The 19501-nt window shown below is 42.5% G+C and overlaps 1 protein-coding gene across 5 annotated transcripts in view; it reads left to right on the top strand.

Annotated features, from left to right (window-relative positions):
- Window positions 1-19501, top strand: part of LOC101790805 (fibrillin-2) — a 116513-nt gene that overhangs the window by 20636 nt on the left and 76376 nt on the right. For all 5 annotated transcript variants that reach the window (XM_038169201.2, XM_038169199.2, XM_072029151.1 and 2 more), the window contains exons 3-6: window positions 4726-4808; window positions 7135-7233; window positions 11715-11810; window positions 14505-14600. In XM_038169201.2, coding sequence (XP_038025129.1) covers window positions 4726-4808; window positions 7135-7233; window positions 11715-11810; window positions 14505-14600 — 374 coding nt within the window. The remainder of the gene's footprint in view (window positions 1-4725; window positions 4809-7134; window positions 7234-11714; window positions 11811-14504; window positions 14601-19501) is intronic.

Here is a 19501-nt window from a genome sequence, read left to right as displayed (position 1 = left end):
TTTCATGGTGTTGTAGCACAGCTCTTGATTCTGTGTTGGCAGGTTTGGTGAAGGAGGCTCTGCAGAGCACGGGGCAAATGCAACACAAGTAGAAAAACAGTTGCCACAGTTTCTGCACAGCTCATTGTGTGCTCTGGGAAAACTGGAACTGGGAAGGAAAGCAGCACCCTTCATTGACCAGAAAGTCATTCAATGTTTGTGCTGCTCAGAGGTCTTCTAGTCACCATGGAAAGCAGAAGCTAAGATTGCTTTTACATGGAAATAACAGTGTTCAGTAGAGGGTTCCTTAGAGTTTACTCTTAGGCCAACTCAGTGGTTTTGTCGTTATTGTAAACTCTGCCCAGTTCCATTTTCCCTGTGAAAACATTATATTTCTTTCACTTGGAAAGAGACACCTGCAGCGTATCTGCTACACATCTGCTGCATATCTGCTGCATGTCTGCTGCACATCTGCTGTACATGTCCTGCTGGGTCTCTGTTTTCTGTCTGCTGTGCTCTGGATTTGCTGGGTGTGTGCTGCACATCATCATTGTGACTGCTGTACATCCACTATGTTTCTGTTATGTCTGCTGTGCATCCAGTGTATGTCTGCTGGGTCTACTTTATGTTTGCTGTGTGTTTTCTGAATGCGTGTTGTATGTTTGCTTCACGATTGCTACATGTCTTCTGTGTAACTCCTGTACATCAACTGCAGTCATGCCAGAGGTGAAAAACTTGTGGATGCCTACGCAGCTTATTCAGGGCATTCTAGGATCCACCAGCCTCTCCCAGCCAGGAATCTGTTGCCCTAAACCACTGCAAGTTCTTGCCAAAATACAGACTGGAATCTGGCAAAGGGACTGACTCTACAGAGTGCTTCTGGTATTGGCTGTTGTGCCCAAGGTACACAGCCAACCCAGCACCCTCTGCCTTCCCACTCTTGGCTCACTGCAGAACCTTGAGAAAGGAAACCAGAGGAAGAAAATATTCAAAAAATCCCCACCACTTAGGCAAAACTTTGAGGCAGAAGCAAAAGGAAGTTCAGGAAAACAGACTGATGGCACACCTACTATCACAGACACCTTGGGATCTGAGGAAGAGCAAGCAAGACAAGTTTTGAAGTAGGCACGTCATGGCATGGGAGGGAAGTAAAGACATTCATGGTTAAAACAGTCTCTACAAGGGCACAGGCAAGGTTTGGGATGCTGTTTTAAAGGAATGAAGGGAAGATGAAACAATAACTGTTTTATGTGTTTCCCTTGCTGGTGGCAGAATAACAGAGGGTCCATTTTGACATCTAAATTCACATCAGGAGCAATGTGTGCTATTTTTAAGGGTACAAGAAGAACAGAATGGAGGTCTGTACTCAGCTGGATCATGCTGTGAAATCAGGCAGTTTAATAAATACCAAAAAAAAGGGGGGGAAGGAGGGGCTTTGTAAGAACAAGCTAGATCTGACCAGAAACTAATGTTTGAGATGCTTAACTTGTTTAGAAACAGCTAGAGAGGTATTGTTTTATGAGAGTTTATGAGACTTGTTCCTGCAAGGTGATTGGAGATATTGAGCTCCTAACTTTTTCTTTTTTTCTTTTTTTCCTGAAAGCCATTTTTGGAATTTCATTTTTTCTATGGCTCTTCACTGAGTCACTTCAAAGAACATATTGGCATGTGAGGTACTCTGGCCTCCCTGGGAGGTGGAAGCAGATGCTCAGATTGTTTTAGATCTTGAAATCCTTTCATCTATAAAGGTCACTTTTTTTTCTTATTTTTTTCTTTTTTTTTCCTTCTAGATGTAGCCAAAGAGTATACAAACTACATAAGAGTTTAGCAGTGGTTTGGTTTTGATAGGCAGTTGGGGTTCAGTTTTTCAGTTTGCTGAAACGATGAAACATGAGCAAAGAAAGCCTTGTTTTCTGGCTCTTAATGTAGATGTTCTGATTCCGATCTGAAAGTACCAGTCCCAGGAATACCCAGGGTGAAGGCAGCTCTCAACTAAGGCTCTGTAAAGGGCTTGTTCCCAGGTGTGATTTCCTCACAGCTGCCATCTGCAGCAACACAAACCAGTAGCAGAGGTGTTAGAAACCACCAGGGAAATAAAAAGAGACTGTTCTGTGGAAAATGAAATGAATTTGCTGATCTAGCTGAGGAAAATGGTCATATTTTCAGAATAAAAATAAAAAATAAACAAAGCAGCCAATGCTTTTGTATAAGTTTTTTTTTTTTTTTTAAATCAGATACTGTTTTTTTTTGCTACAGTCTGCTACATCCATACATTTGCTCCCACACTGAGTAGCCATATAACTAGAGATATTTCTACCGGTAGCTGAGATATGCACATAGCTGTGGAAGTGTATTTCACAATAAAATGGGTTACAATGAACATAGACTTACAGAACGTCTGAGATGGGAAAGGACCTCCCCTTCTCAAGCAGGTCCATCCAGAGCAGGTTGCCCTGGCCCATGTGCAGATGGCTTTTGAGGATCTCCAAGGAGGAAGACTCCACATCCTGCCCAGTGTACAGTCGCCCACCATGATGATGTGTTTCCTAATGCTCAGATGGAAACTCTGGTGTTCCAGAAACATCCCAAACTACATAGCAGAAACTTCCTAATCTGATTCATTCACATAAAGCCACCCTCTCTGTGCAATGATGGTGATAGTTACAGATTGTCAATAACCAGCCCCAAGCAAACTGCTGAAGTGGTTGACATAAAATGTAATCAATAAAAATTAGAATGAGGATAGCATAATGAATAACAAACGATTTAAAGTTGGGTCCATGGATCCTGATAAACTAGTTTGATACTTTCCTTCCCTTGTCAAAGAGAAAATGAAAGGGTGATAGAGCCTACATTGGTCTATTTGGAAGTGACTTCGCTCAATCCAGCAGTCAAAGATATAACAAGATCCAATGCCTGAAACTAAAAGCTAGTTAAACTCAGACCCTGAATAAAGCCATTTTGACAATGAGGATTACTGCAAACTGGAAAATTACCAAAGTGTATTTTTCACTCTTTATTTGAGTTCAAATTCTCATGCTTCTCTAAAAGATGTGATCCCTCAGGGACTGCACAACACATTGGAGGATTGCTGGCCAGTGTCCAGCCAAGGTTTGAACACTGTCTACACTTATGTCTCTACTGCCATCCCCCATGTTTGATCCTTCGGTAGAGCCCTAGCATCTCTGCAAGGGGCTGCGTTCTCAAGAGTCCACACTTGACAGTGTCACAAGACTATGGGTATCACATGGGTTTGTGGCTTTCTTGTTTTCTTTCGGGAAATTTTCTTTGAAAGTCTGTTATTTCATTTACAGATGTGTAGCATGGCACAACGTTGTAAATGCCATGCTGAATTATATGCTTGGGCTGGTTTTCTAGCTTTCTTTGATGCATAACATTGATTTTTTTTTAAAAAAAAAAAAAGGGGAAGATGAAGAAAACTATATCCAGCCTGTCTGATTGATGGTTTGGAATGTGCATGACTTTGCCACTCAGAAAGGAAGAGCGGGACTTTATCTAACATACACAGGGCTGATGAGATATGTGCACAAGAAACAGATGCCCTTGCCCTGTTCAGGTTATCAAAATACCCAGTTGCCTGTGATTTCTAAGGTTGTCTGGTGTCTAGGTCTTGTTGTTCCTATGTGGAAATGCGTGTCTTCAACTGGCTGTGTCTAACTTTGTGGATATGGCCCCATTCTTATACTGGGAGCCTACATACATGCTCTGGGTAAGTGTAATGGTGGACTTCTCTGTGCCTCAATTCCTCACCCCTCCATAGTCCTAATAGGGTCACTCTAAGCCTTTGGGGCTCTGTTTTTTTCTGACATTTCGGAGGTGCAGGAGTGGATCTGGTGTCGGCTGCTACGGTTGCAGCAAACAAACCCCCTCACCATGAGCAGTTTACAGAAGAACGTGGAAAGAGACATTTACTCCAAATACTAATGAGCGTGGAGATACTCAGCCACATAAGCTTGACCTCTCCGGACAGCCTGATGGACTTCAGGCAGCTCCTGCAGAGTCTCTTTTGTGTCTCTCAGTTTGGAGGAGGCACTTGTGTTGGACACAAGGAGGTGACAGCTGTACATTTTGTGCAAGCCATCAGATCAGCAGGAAGCTCATGTTCCTTAGAAGCTCATCTTCCTTAGAAGATTTCTTCCCTTCCTTAGAAGGAAATTTGTCCCTCAGAGGGTGCTGAGGCACTGGAACAGGCTGCCCAGAGAGGTTGTGGATGCCCCATCCCTGGAGTTGTTCAAGGCCAGGTTAGATGAGGCCCTGAGCAACCTGGTCTGGTGGGTGGCAGCCCTGCCTGTGGCGGGGGGGTTGGAACAGGATGATCTCTGTCCAACCTTTCCAACCCAGGCCATTCTATGATTCTATGAAGCCAGTGGTTGTCAGAAAGCGCTCCTTCTGTGCAGCTTGAGCTCTGAGCTCCATGATCCTAGCACAGCGCATTATAGCTGAAACAACAGCAGTCATATGTGCCCTCAGTTCCCTTCACTCAAATGCGTAGCTAATTGGGGCTTTCTGCACAGGGAGGTCAGGAGTCAGTTATTAAAGTAATGTATGTTGACTCCATTTGGTGGGAATTAAACATGGCTTGTTTAAGCTCAGGGTGAGGGAATGGAGTTTGGCAGAGAAATATCATGCAAGAGACTACTCAAGTGCTCTCATACAGAGATAATAAGTGCTGAATATCCAATGGCACTGTACAGAAACAGAGGAAAAATTGTTTTTAATTTTCAGACCCAATGTCTGTGGCTCGAGGTTCCACTCCTACTGCTGCCCTGGCTGGAAGACGCTGCCCGGAGGGAACCAGTGCATTGTCCGTGAGTATCAGTTTTCCTGTTAAGGGCACCAAGGGAGCTAACTGCCATGTGGGAAGGAATACACATCTCACGCTTCAGCATATGACAAAACATCTCATAATCCACTGGGAAAGGAGCAGTGATTGTTGGGAGTTCTCATCTCTGCTCGCCTTGATTAAAACAGGGTTGTTGCAATTGGTCCCATTTAATGCATGGCCTTTTGTCTTCTGCCAAATTGCCACTTTGTTCCTTGTTGCTTGACAATTTGTGTGCCTGCTTAGAAGATTAGCCTCAAAGGAACACTTTTAGTGACTCCAGAAAAGTAATTTTAGAGCTCTTATTTAGATGAAATAATTTAGCTGCTCAGACAAGATCTGGATGGTGCCATTGGAAGCATGTTGTCATGGGAAAGGGTCCACAAGCAGGAATTTGCATTTTTCTTTCAGTGTCTTCTTTCTAAAGGAGAATGCTGATTTATATAGATCACATCTCTGTTTTTGCAGATAGCTTTGCTATTTGGAGTAGGTCGTTGTTATATACTTAAGTGCTGATATACACCTATAAAATCCATTAAGGGGCTTAGGATCTATGGCTCATTTCTGTAGGGTAAAGGCATAAGCTATGGAGAGATGAAGGAGTCTGCCCTTGGGAAGATGTTCCCATGGGAATTGCAAATCATCTCAGGGGTAAATAAATGAGATTCTTACTGGAGACGATAGGTGTAATGGTACTGGCATTTGGTCATGCTTCATGCTGAAACATAGCAAACACACACTGTAAATGCATAGTGTCCTGAATATATTAACTGTATCCTGGACACACCAAATAGCAGATAGCACTGTAGGATGCTTGTATCTCCCTGTACTTTAGCTTTCTGAAGGAATCTTTTGCATTAGAGCACAGTTGGAATGGCTTTCTGCAAAACTTCCTAAAAATAATTAACAGTGGGAGGTTTCAAGTTGAGGAAAAAAATTGGGTCATCTTGCAGAATCTCTGACATAATACAGGTTACATATTTCAGAAGATACTCCACCTTCAGAGATGAAACTGCAACTCAGAAAGAAGTCATCTTAGTGAGAATTGCCTCATGTTTCCTAATACCAGTATTTCCTAATGTCAGGGATCTCAGATGCACAAAACTGAGCCCAGAGCCACAAATATTCTCCTCTTAAAGGAAATACTTTCAAGTGTATTATGAGTGATGGGAACAGTTTATGCATCCTTGTGCACTGTGAGTAGCCAGTGCCAGTGTCTGAATGCCTGCATTGGGCATTCTACTCACTAAAAAAACAAAAGTGAATAATGACTCAGGAGTTAAATGCATTTGACTTCACCCCTGGTGGTGGTAAAATACAGAATTATGCATCCTCTCTTTTCCTTATGGGAAGAGACAAGCAAACTCAGAAAATCCTCTTTAATTTAGGAAATCCACTGCCCTGTAGGCAGTGGACGCCCCGTGAAGTATTCAAGTCTTCAGTTTAATGCTGGTTCAGTTCACTGCTGGTTGCAGTGAAGGGTTAAGGAACTTACAACCAAATGGCTGCTCTGTGGCATGCAGGGTTAGCAACATTCAGGGTTGTCTGCTGACTTTTCTCATAGCTGTAAAACATGCCATCTGGGCTGGAGGTCCTCGGGGAACTGTGCCTTATAATTGTATTTATAAAAAACACAGAGATGAGATAGTTTCACGAGACTCTAATGAAATCTGTGCTTACACAGGTGGAACAATACTGTCAGCTCTTGGCTCTCATGGTACAGGAAGGGAAAGAGATTAGCAGGGGTCCCAGACAAGAAAGGATAGATTGATATGAAGGCATCCTGCTGATGCATCTCTGGCTGACTCAGGCTCAGCCCCTCATTCAACAGGAGTTGCATCTCAGTAACAGTCATTTAGCTCAGTGCCAAACTACGGACTGCAAAATGCTGCATGGAAATACCCCCACCAAAAAAAAAAAAAAATATATATATATATATATATAAGGAAACCTGTTTCAGTATGAATGTCACTTGTCTCTGATAAGAAACATTTTTAGCAGGTAAAAATAGTGAAAGGTGCCACATTTTCCCCATCCTCTGCTGGGTGAAATAGAAATAAGGTAAAGGGCCCAGCCAAAGTGTGTGATAAAAGGAAGATTTCTCCAGGAATTCATGCCCTGGGAATGAGGGAGTCCTTCTTTCTGTTGCTCTGCCCACAGCAGAGTCCTCAGGAGGTGCCACAGCTTCCTCCTCAGTTTCTTCTTCTTAAAGCAAGGTGAATTCACACCCTTTTGGCAGCCAAATATGAGCCTGTGAGGAAGTTCACAGACTAGCACCTTGTGCTAATCACTGTCTCCTTCTCTTCCTCCAGCAATTTGCAGGAATTCTTGTGGTGATGGATTTTGTTCGAGGCCAAACATGTGTACGTGCTCCAATGGACAACTTTCTCCTAACTGTGGCTCAGCTGGAGGTAAGAAGACATTGCTAGTGATTGTCCTCCCTCTGAATTAGTTATATGCTCTCTTAAAATTTTCCCAGTCACAATGGGCAACAAGGTTGTAACCTGATTTATTTTTTTGTTTGTTTGTTTTTTGTGATTTCTACTACTTTGGTATAAAAAATCATACAGGATACAGAAATTGAATTTCCCAGCAGCAAATAGCAACACTGCTGCCAAAGAGTCCATCCACTCCTGGCTTTTCCTTGAAATTGAATTAAATCTGTCACTGCTTTTGTTAACCAAATAATTATTTTTTCCAATGCTAAGTTTATTAAGTTTTGGTAGGCTGTGATTTGAACATCAGAGAGAATTGCCCAGTGTTTTTAGAGAACTGCAGTGACACAATGGCGTATGCACTGGGGGAGCTGGGCTGATTTAGTTGAAGAGGAGTCAGTGAGGGATCCAGTCGTAGTCTTAATTACTGGAAGTGCAGCTACAAAGGCAGTGGAGCCAAACCCCTCTCAGTAGTGGCAGGCAAGATAACAGAAGTGTCTGGCCATAGGTTGCAGCTTGGGATGTTCAGGTTGTACACAAAGAGAAGTTTCTTACGCTGGAGGGTGGTGCAATGCTGGAACAGGTCACCAGAGGTGTGGAAGATCTCCCTGCTTGGGCAGTTTCAAAGCTTGGCTAGACAACAAGCCCTTGTACCCACACTCATGAGTCTATACATAATTGTATGAAAGAATGCCTTACACCGAGTCTTGAACTGGAATAGTTCAAGTAGTTTTGCCTTTGCTGGTTACCTGCAGAAAGCTCCAGACACTTCTTTCTACTCTCTAAACAGCAGAAAGAAGCAGTCAAAACTATTTGAAACCTTCACATAAGAGAGAAAACGGGTCTGGATATCAAGCTCTATTGCCCATACATGAGAGGAGCCAGTGAGGCCTGTAGGATCTCTGTGTGCAGACCCTAACACTCCCTTCCCTCACTGCCCCAATCTCTCCCTGGGCAGACAAGGGGCATCTGTCTGAGAAGCATCACTGTGTGCAGGTTGGTTTGACAGCCTCAGAGCTTGTTGGGTGCAGATAATTGCACTCCTGCTGGCAAGATGAGGGCCACCACCAGCACAGAGACCACCCACCCAAGTCAGTGCAGACTATGCATAAGCAGATCTGCCTGAAAGGGCTTCATTTGTTTCTCAAATTCTCGTGAATCGGGGCTGACCTGCACTCCAGATCTCCAGATGTGGGCAGAGATATTGGGTGATCATTTGCACCTGAATGTTTAAGTGGTCTGTCCATACATACATGATGAGAGTACTCAAAAACACCAGCCAAAGAAACAGACAAAAACCTGCAAGCAAAGGAGCAGAGCTGTGTCTCTGTTCAGAGCTGTGTATTGTTTTGAGAAGGATGATTTTGCCAGGACAATGCAAGATGCAGATTTTAATGGGATTTTATAACATCTTTTAAGATCTCGTGGCCATTTCTAGAGACAACCCAGAAATTTATTTCCCATTATTGCCCATCTGTAGGCAAACTATTGTTAACGAAGTGACTTGCAGGCATCTGACTGAAGGCCAGAGAACTAGACCCCTCAAACCTCAAAACCACATTCGGGGCGTGACTGAAAGAAGAAAATTCCCAGAATCTAGTTCCAAAGCGCCACGTTGTCCTACAACACTACAGATGTCCCCAGAAAGTGCACAGCGCTGAAGCCTATGCGTGCATAGCTCTGCAAACCTTCCCAAATGCTCTGCTGAATGGAAGGTGCTGGAGACACAAAAGTTTCTGGAGTGAGGGTCCATATGTTAGCAATCACAGAGGAATGCGAGGAATGCTGTAAGCAGTATATACATTTGGGCACAGACCTGGCATTCCTCTGAGCCTGGGGTGGATTTCAGCATGTGCTCCGGGTTGAGGGTGGGGGTGGAGGGGTAGGTTTCTCTGCAGAGGCTTCGTTAAATCTGGCATTCATTGTGGGGATGTTTAGATCTGCATTTATCATGAATGCTTCAGGGAGGTAAAACAGACAAATAGTGCATTCCAGAGGCAATAAAAGCCACTCGGCCTCTCTCTGTCATAACAAAAAGTTCAGTTTCTTACTTGGGAGAGTAAGGTATTTTAGGAGTAATTTGCAAGTGACTGTTTAGATAGCAGTAGTCAATAAGCAGACATAAAACCTGTCTGCAAACTCCAGTGCTGATGGCTGGCAGAACAGCTGCAGACACCGATCCTTTAAAATAAAATGTAGAACTAATCCAATCCAATGGGAAAAGTTAACTAGGGAGAACTGTCATTCTTTTTCCTAGAACTTTGGTCTCTGCTTGGAAAATCCTGACAAAGAATAATAGGCCTTTAAATTCTTATTTGAAAGATTTTCCTCAGCACTCCAAATCTAGCAGACCCTTTGATGCTAGCCTTGGAGATAAGTGAAATGGTGATGGGACCTCAGGGCATTTGGGACTACAGCAAAAGTAAGAAATGGGACCTAAGCAGGGCTAGAAATAGTATATTTGCCAATTAGTTGGAAAATTTCTGGATGCGTGTCAAGGCTTTTCTTATGTGCAGAACCTGAACTACTAAAATTTCTTAACTTCACCAGATCTTACCCCCTGCTGAATGCCTTGAATGCAAAACTCAGGAGACTCTGTAGGGAAAAGCTCCGACAGACGGACAACTCTGACAGACAGACACTTCCTAGCTACTTCTTCCTACTGTCTCTGGGCAGCCCTCCCAGATTTGTTGTATGTAATTGCTTTCCCAGTGCTGATTAATTGTAGTGAGGGGTGTAGGGTAAGAATGTGCTGGAAACAGAGCCATTTCCCAGAGAGACTGGTCTCATGTCTGACAATCTGGGCAATGCTTTGAAGCCTCAAGCTCAGTTTCCTTAATGATTAAGCTTTCATCTAAATTTGGCCTGATCTCCAGCCACAGAGCCATAGGAATTGTAGACATCATGACTAATTCAAACCATACTAGAAATGCATGGATTAAACGTACAGCACATGTGCTGAGCATGTTGAATGCAAAGCCCTGAGACTTCCCATTCCACTCCTTCTTCCTGTCAGGCTTTCTATGAACAAGGCGTGAACCATGTAATTATCCTTATTGGATACTTCTGACTTCTACTACCTTTTGGGCAGCCATTTCAATTATGCTAACCCTAACCCTTCTCTTTTGGAGCTGATGTTACATGTACAGAGAATACACAAGCCACATCTGAGTATCCACTCATGTATGCACTCTCCAGACCCAACTTCTTCAAGCTGCCAAATCACAGCTCTTCCTTTCCTGGCATGCAGGAGCTGTAGTGTACATGCTGCAAAACAGTTTTCACATAACTTACTACAACCTGAGGCACTTGCAGTTTGAATTGTCACATCTCACAAATGAAGACTGCATAGTTCATGCATTTAATTAAAGAAGGAAAGCTGTTTGACCTATTTGTAATTCAGTGTTTAGCAATAAACCACCCCTTTGGGGCTCTTTTAATTTAATACCACATCCTTAACTGTTGAATAGTGATGAAACAGTTAAATCCAATACTAGCTTTGTGTCTACGTCAGTGTAAAACTGACTGACTCTTATTTATTACAATTGTTTTTCTACAGTGTTCACAATCAGTGTTCCATAATCTAATGTAAAAACTGAACTCTAACATAGGAAGACTAGATAATACATGCTTTTTTTTCAGATTTGTTGAAACCTTGTTGTATGAGATAAATCTCATCAATAAGGCCACATAATCACTGTAAAAGGAAAAGAAATATCTTAAAAGTTGATGTTTTTCCTCCATGAAGTAAATTATACCTCCAAAAACATCTCATAGGTCTTTTAACATGCTTCTAATAAGAAGATGTTTTAAAGATTGACAGCCCAGAATGTGAAAAGCATATTTTGAAAATGGAGCAGAAATCTAAAACAATAAGAAAAATAAATGAAAATACTTGAAATGCCATATCCTAAAAGAAAAACAAAAAACAAAAAACAAAATGTTTAGAATGATGGAGTCACAAAAGAAAGGGAAATATGAGTAATTATGCCCTTAATCCCAGTCACATGAGCTATGGCAGGACATTCTGTAGAAAGGACAATGTCCTGCCTTGTCCTGTACAAAATGGACTTGAAGAATCACATCCCTTGAACTGCTCATAGTTTTACACTGCCTGTAAGACTCGTGGCTTTTCATTGTCTCAGCAGTTCAATACTACCAGGTACAGGAACAATAAAAATACCTTCTGTCTAAGGGCTAAGGAACAGACTATGGTGTTTATAGTTGTAAGAAACTCCGGGGTGATTATAGCTCAGTAAAAGTGCAAGCGTTTAACCACACTGTGGGCTCATATCCTGTCATGGGAATTCAAGTTAATTCATTTAACTTGGGAAAAAAAAAAAAAAAAAAAAAAAAAGGACATTTAGTATCACCCTTAGTTTTTTGTGAGGTATCCACCTCCTGTCACAGATGATTTTTTGCATTGTCTTCTAATATTTCCCTGCTCTTCTCCACAGTCCAAACCTGCAATGTGAGGTGCATGAATGGTGGAAGCTGCAATGACGAATCTTGCCTCTGCCAGAAAGGTTATACCGGAACATACTGTGGACAGCGTAAGTACTTGCAACACATGCAGTACACCTTACACATACTGATCTATCGTTTGCAGCTCAGACTTTGATGGCCTCGCTATATTCTCCTCTCCATTGGAATCTCAGCTTGCTCTCATTAGGAGACATGTTACATTTGTTCTGCATGGCCAGGCTGGGAGAATTGATGCCAATGGTTTGTGCAACCACCCTTCTGGTTCCACAGAACTGCACATCCAAACTTCTGTGTGGCATTTAAAAGACCCCACAGTGAACATATCCCGCCAGTGCTGACCTTAGCATGCTGCTGATCTCAAAGTGAAGACTTGCCATGACTTGTACCTTTTTTCTGCAGAGTATGAAACGAGTTTTAGATTGAGGAAACTCACATCAAAGACAGTAAGGAAGTTGCCTTAGACTGCACATGTCCTGGCTCTCAGCATGAATCCCCCATGCCAGGAAGAGCAGTTGCAGGTTTTGCTGATCATCCCGTTTTCCTACAGTGGACCATGCTAGTAGAAATTAGGTATTGTTTTTCTGTAAATATTTTTAGAAAAACACCTCGAGTATTGTGTTCAGTTTTGGGCCCCTCACTACAAGGACATTGAGGCCCTGGAGCATGTCCAGAGAAGGGCTACGAAGCTGGTAAAGGGCCTGGGACACAAGTCCTGTGAGGAGCAGCTGAGGGAACTGGGGGTTTTTAGTGTGGAGAAGAGGAGGCTCAGGGGAGACCTCATTGCTCTCTGCAACTACCTGAAGGGAAGGTGTGGGGAGCTGGGGGTCGGCCTCTTCTCACTGATAACTAGTGATAGGACTATAGAGAACGGCCTTCAGTTGTGCCAGGGGAGGTTTAGGTTGGAAATTAGGAGAAATTTCTTCTCAGAAAGAGCAGTCAGGCATTGGAATGGGTTGCCCAGGGAGGTGGTGGAGTCACCGTCCCTGGGGGTGTTCAAAGAAAGGTTGGACGTGGTGCTTGGAGACATGGCTTAGTGGGTGACATTGGTGGTAGGGGGATGGTTGGACTAGATGTCCTTGGAGGTCCTTTTTAACTTTAACTATACTACAATTCTATGATTTTTTTTTCTAAAACTTTCCAAAAAGTTCAACTGAAGGCAGACACACCATATGGAAAATTTCATTCTGAATAGCTAAAGCTTGGGAAAGTTATAAGTAAGTGCAAATCAGGCTTTATGATGGAGAAGACTAGGCAACTTTTAATATGTGTTGCTACCAGCTCCACCTATAATATCCTCAACACAGTTTTCATAATGATTCAGATGTGGGCAACACATCACTGAGAGGGTGGAGAACAATGGAGAGTCCCATTGGCAGCATTCCAGCAAAGCAGATTTCAGCTTATTCAGTTCTAAAATGGGTGTAACCTTTGAAGGCAATGATATGCAGCAGCACCTGGCCTCTCAGCCACTCAGCTGTAATATAATAATTTCACCCTTCAAGTGAGATTATAGTCTTCTGATCCTTAATGTGCCAGTGATGTTGTGCAACTGAGTAGTTTAATGAGTGAAAACCTGTAAAAATAACATTAGGAAATGTTGCAACAGTCCTAATTAGTCACTACAACTGCTGAGATTTTAATAGGTCAGTGGCATCCTGCCCATCTCAGCCTCTCACATGGACTTGTTAAAGTGCTTGATCTTGTGTTACGTGTGAGTGCTGGCCTTTCATCTTCTATTCACTCAGATTATGCCAGAATATCACAGAATCACAGAATCACAGAATTTCTAGGTTGGAAGAGACCTCAAGATCATCGAGTCCAACCTCTAACCTAACACTAACAGTCCCCACTAAACCATATCCCTAAGCTCTACATCTAAAATATGAGAGAATAAAGAACGCCAGCTAGTGTGGGTGTGCTGAAGACAGGTCTGAAGAAGATGGGTATTTCCAGCCAGTGGTACCACACAATTGCCACAGACAAATCTGAATTGTTCACAGTGAAAACTGAATTTATCTTCTCAACTTTTCTCAGGCTTGTTGTCATTTACCTATTGCTTACAAAGGGACTCCCTGCCCCAGTTCTAACCCCAGAAAAGTTATTTCTGTCCTGAAGAGCATCATCTCCTGATACTACCACCAGACCGAATGAGCACATCTTACCATAGTGTTATGAAGTAATAAGTCAATGCCAATGCCACCTAAAATAAGCACTAACACTGTGCCGGTGTTATCCATCCATCCAAGTGTTCCTCTGTTTGCCATGTAAAGCAAGACCACCATGTTGTCCTGATTGCAGATATACTGGTGTGGTCAAAATAACAGGTTTGGTTTATTGTCCTGCTTTACTCTGCAAGGCAAGATGCTGACTGGTCCTTTCTCACATTTCATCATTGTCCTGTTCCCCTCTCCTTGAATTTAAATGTTTGCCTTTATACAGTTTGTCATTTGTATTGATTCGTCTTGACATTAACATTTAAATCCCAGTGCTGACCTGAATGAGCTGAGATTCCAGAGCACAGGAAATCCTCTCAAATGAAATGAGAGTTTATAGCCTTTTTATAAATGGTTTCACTCATAAACAGGAAGTCATTTTCTGGGAAAAAATATCAGGCTTTTCTCTGTATGTTCACTATGTGGAGATTCTTGACAGGTGAACACCACAAAGTAGGTGATATTCCAAGCCCTCCCAGCACCACACAGTTCATGCTGTGGTTTTACTGAGAGCAGAAATCAATCATTTCTATTTCTCTTTCTAAACAGCTGTCTGTGAAAACGGCTGTCAGAATGGAGGTCGTTGCATTGGACCAAATCGTTGTGCATGTGTCTATGGATTCACTGGCCCCCAGTGTGAGAGAGGTAAGAAACATGTTTTCATATTATCACTGACAGAACACAGCATTAGGAGCTGTATATTCAAGCATATATACTAGGGATACTCAATTCTGAGTGAATTTCTGCTCAATTCCCTGGCATGAAGATTCAGCACTTAATAACAACCTCATGTCCAAAGCAATCCTTGGGATCCCAACTGACTGCATATCTGTTCCGTGTCTGTGGATCCTTCTCATTCCACATGTGGCCCCTTGTGGCTCTTTTGTTAAATATATATAAATCCCTGTGCTCAGTATAAAAGAGGTATTTTTCTCTTGGGCATTCCCTTGCTTCTTGTCTTGGTAACCAGGATGTGGCTTAGAAATGCGAGGAAGGCCCTTATCACATATTCCCTTATTCCCTCATAAAGGAAGGTGACACCGTCAGCCCCTTCCTAAACACTAAAAGGGAAAAATAAAGTAAAACTTTCAAAAATTTTCGGTGTGGTAGATCAACTCAGTCCAAGCACACATCCTGTGTCTTACTCATTCCCCTCTCCCTTCGGATGCGGAGAAGATAGAAGGAAAGCAAAAAGACTCATGGATTATGATAATGTTAGTTATCATAAGGAAGGAAAGCAAAAGCTGCATGTGGAAGCAAAGCAACACAAAGAATTAATTCACTACTTCCCATCAGCAGGCAGATATCCAGTCACTTCCTGGGAAGCAGAGCCTCAGCATGTGTAACAGTTGCTTGGGAAGATGAGAGCCATAACCATGCTATTTTCCTCCTTCCTCCTTCTTTTCCTGAGGCTGAGCACAATGTTATGTGGCACGGAATATTCCATCGGTCAGTTCAGGTCAGCTGTCATTGCTACATCCCTTCCCAATCTCTTGCCCAGCCCCAGCATACTGCACTGGATGTGAGGAACAGGGAGCTGGGGAAAAAAAGTCAATGCTGTGAAAGCACTTTTCATCAACATCCTAAACATTAGTGTGCTATCCACACTGTTTTAGTCACAAATTGAAAGCTCAGCAGCATGCAGTCTGCTATGAAAAAAGTTAACTCCATCCCATCCAGACCTAACACAACCAGCTAATTTTGGTGACCATCTTGAGTTACCTTGAACCAGATTTGTACGACTGTCAGAGTTCCCTGATACTACTCAGGACTGCAACTACTCATTGCAGCTCTTGCAGAAGAGTTAGAGACCTCACAAGTTAAGGGATCACAAGCAAAACGGTCCTTTAAGGATTGGCCAGATTGCAGAAGAACTCTGTTGGAAATAGATTGACTGCAGTTCACCAGGCGAGCACTCAGCTTCTCTATCAGTAATATGGAAAGATGTCTCCTGCATCTTTCACTCTATAGAATCAAACTCCTGCAGCAATTCCCTGAATTTGACATATCTTGTCTGCTGCAGGAGGCCTTTTCTTTGGGCTGAAGGAGATCAATACCATGGACCCTCAAAAAATTAATGATGTCATCAGTACTAACAGCTATTGATTTGCAAATTAACATGGACCTGAAATCTGAAAGTTCAATATTCCAACCTGTGCAGAATTATTTTTACTATTTAGTACTATATCTATTTGAAAATCTTGAAAACTGTGACCAGAACCAAAGGTTTTCCATGAATTTTCTACTATATTTTAGTAAAAACGTTTCAAAGGGAAACATCAGCCAGCTCTGTTTTGTTGTAAATCTCCCTCAGTTCATTGCCAGCCGCTCATCCAGTATGAATCAAAACATCTTCACTAAGAGCCTGAGAATATGCTCTTAGTGACATGTGGCTTTGCTGTATTTCATCCAGCCAGCCAGCATGCGCTGAGTGACTAGATCAGGTTTACCCCAGTGTGGGTATGGCTGAGGTTTTGGCTCTGAGATATGAATTTTCTCCCTTTCCTGTTGGCTTAGGTGGACATCTCACAACACTGCTCTGATTTGATGTTGGCAAGGGCCAGAGTGGCACAGAGCAGAAATGAAACTGAAACACCAAGATGATGTGCGAACTCCCAGGATTAACATCAAAGTCCCCTGGAAATATTCTGCTTTTCTAGCCTCTCACTTTCCTGAGATTGGGATAATTCTGTTTAACTCCCTGTTCAAAGATTGAATTGTTCTTGAGTTTAACATTTTTTGTTTATTTTTTTTTTCCAAGTTGGGGATTTTTGGCAATGTGATTTAGAGGGTGAGATAGGAATAACAGTTGGTTTCCGGTAGCCCAGGCATCAGTCAGCCCTGCTTGAACAGAAGCCAGCAGAAATATGCAGAACTCAAAATAGTTGTGCAATGTTCCCTGGGTTACAAAAGTCTCTACTGAACTTCATACTGCAGGTGCCCTATAAAAGGCCTTTGCTGTGGTTTGAGCATCACATTTATTGGACGCCAAGAATTTAAAAAAACCTCCACTCACATTTACTGAAGTAACCTTGCATTGTTCCAGTCTCCTCCTTTGTACTCTGCTGCAGATATTGGTGGACCACTACATTCATATATTTTTTAATAACTCTCCTTGCCTTTCTCAAACAGGCATGCACACACACACTCTGCTTTATTTATGGAAAGGTATTATGCCAAAAGCCTTTCTCTTTTGAAAACTGTACCTTGCAAGCTTTTTTCCTCTAAAATTCCTGAATGTGAGGTCGAGAACTGTCCATAGAGTTGCTTTCTTTTTTCCTAGCTCACAGGTATCTGAAGTTGATATGGACATTGGCTGTGTTTGATAAGACATTAAGGTCTTAAGACATTCTTGTATACAGCAATGGACTTAAAAATCCAACTCACTTTACTTTGTGTGCATGGTAGGAGAGGGGGTAGGAAAGCCAGCCAAAAATGGGGACTGAACAGGGACAAACTTTGGAGACAGTTTGCAATGTATAAAGTAATTTAAATAAAGAGAGGATTTTTAGAAAGCCTGTAGAGATTTAGTTTGGTCCAGACTTGTACTAAGAGACAAAACAAGCTCTCCAGCTGTGTATACACAGGTCTGCCCTGCCAAGGCAAACAGAGCATTTGCTTTTCTAAGAGATGTTAAAAGTTACACTTTTCAAAGAAGCTTCTGGCTGGGAAATCTTTGGGTCTGGTGAGGTGGTTGTGACTGACCTACTGGTAATCGGTAGTGTGACAACGAGGAACTTAACCCTTCCAAGGAGAAACTGCTCTCCTCCTCCATTGCTAGACAAGTTGAAATGAAGTCCCTAGCACCAGACTTACTGGAAATACGAACACTTGAATTTCTGTTCAGTTTCTCCTTTTAAAGCAGCCATGGTATGTGACATATTTACAAGCATCCTTGGAAGTCTCCAGTAATAGGAGACTCAAGTATCAGTCTTGAAAGCAACACGGATCATCCATAACTCTCAGTTTAGCTCTGAGTCTCATTTTATTTATTTATTTTTTTTCTGAAGAAACATTAATTCAAATCAGAACCTAAAACCTACTGGAATTGTAAGTAGGAAGGCCAAGGTTCAGCCCAAGGCTCCTTACCGATGCTCTCCTAGTATGTCTCATAAGTGGTTGAGTACTCTGGAAATTCCTCAGATTCCTGCTGTGTCTCCACAGGGAGAGAACTTCCAGTAACACCAGTTACTCTTTAGTAAGACATCATCCACTTTTCTCCTTCCCACTCAGAGTAGTTACAGTGATGTTTCTCTTGGGAGAACTGTTGTTAACTACTAAGTGCAGCTCTCTAGCATTAGGCAACAACCCCAGCATCCTTCTTGGCTAAAGAGTGCAAAGAAAATAACAGTGACTACCCTCAGCTCTGTGACATTTCTACTGATAGGAATAACCTGGCCAGGATGATCAGAACACAGTCAGATTGCAGAAGAGAGGAGGTAGGATACATCTCTCAATCTCTTCCAGCCTGCTCTTGAAATGGAGCAGTTGGTTTGAATCACAACTGGGTAATGGAGAGGTCTATAAGGTCTACTGCTCCATCCTGAGTCTGGCCCACTATTTATGGTTACTTGGAAAATTCATTACATCTCCACCCTATTGTGTTCCTCAATAAAATAATAGCCATTTTGCTGCAGCATGGGTACTGTGAGGATTCACCAAAGGGTTGCAGGAGAGCTGGTAAGTTAACCACTAACAGCGATGAGAGAGGAATTGAGGCAGTACAGTGGTGGTGAGATACAGCCCACTGCACATTTACTCTTGTCCAGATTCCCAAATTAGCCACCTCCAGGCTGGAACTGGGGTGTTAAATAAAGCATAAGATTCCTCAGACTGAAAAATGATATTAAGAGACCAGTCTGTTAGGAAGGACAGACTCAGTTCAACTCATACTGCAGTGGCTGGCTGGCTTCTGGACCAAGAGTTAGTTTGCCTCCACCACACCTTTTTTTGTAGGTGGAGATGTCACCTCAACCTACGAAAAAACACTATTTTCAGCCTGAAATATAAGCCAGGAAATGTGTATTTTAAAGACACCCTTATTATCAAAGTTCACCAGTATCTGTGGTTCAAGTATAGCAGAACCAGGCCAGGTGATACCTTACATACAGGTGACACTGAACTGATGGCTGCTTGGCCTTGCAACCTGCTAGTATGTTTGGCAGAGTGGTCTGTCAGCTCCTCTGCTACTCATCTGTGTCCCTACCAAGGAGCTCAGCACAGGCATAACCAAGAATCTCAGGGGGTTCCAGGAGCAATCTCTCTTGTGCCAGTCTTCCCCATGAAAATTTCTTCCCAAGGACACCTAAAAAAAATGGCACCATTACTTCGGGAATAGTCTTTGGTCAAATACACATTATAGCCTGAGGGCTGTATCCCCATCAGCAGTGCACACACTGACTGAAAAAGCACAGAGAGGATGTTCCTCTGCACAGAAATATTTCTTGTAGAATGAGACAAGCTCTGAAAGCAGGGACCTGGGTTCTTCTGCTTAGTCAAAGCGGAGGAAGTGAAAGCTGAAGCAAAACCAGTTCAAAACTGGAAAA

Source organism: Anas platyrhynchos, chromosome 29, assembly GCF_047663525.1.
Source record: "Anas platyrhynchos isolate ZD024472 breed Pekin duck chromosome 29, IASCAAS_PekinDuck_T2T, whole genome shotgun sequence".
Classification (NCBI taxonomy): domain Eukaryota; kingdom Metazoa; phylum Chordata; class Aves; order Anseriformes; family Anatidae; genus Anas; species Anas platyrhynchos.
Note: the sequence above shows the minus strand (reverse complement) of the source record. Positions and strands in the feature narration are given on the sequence as shown.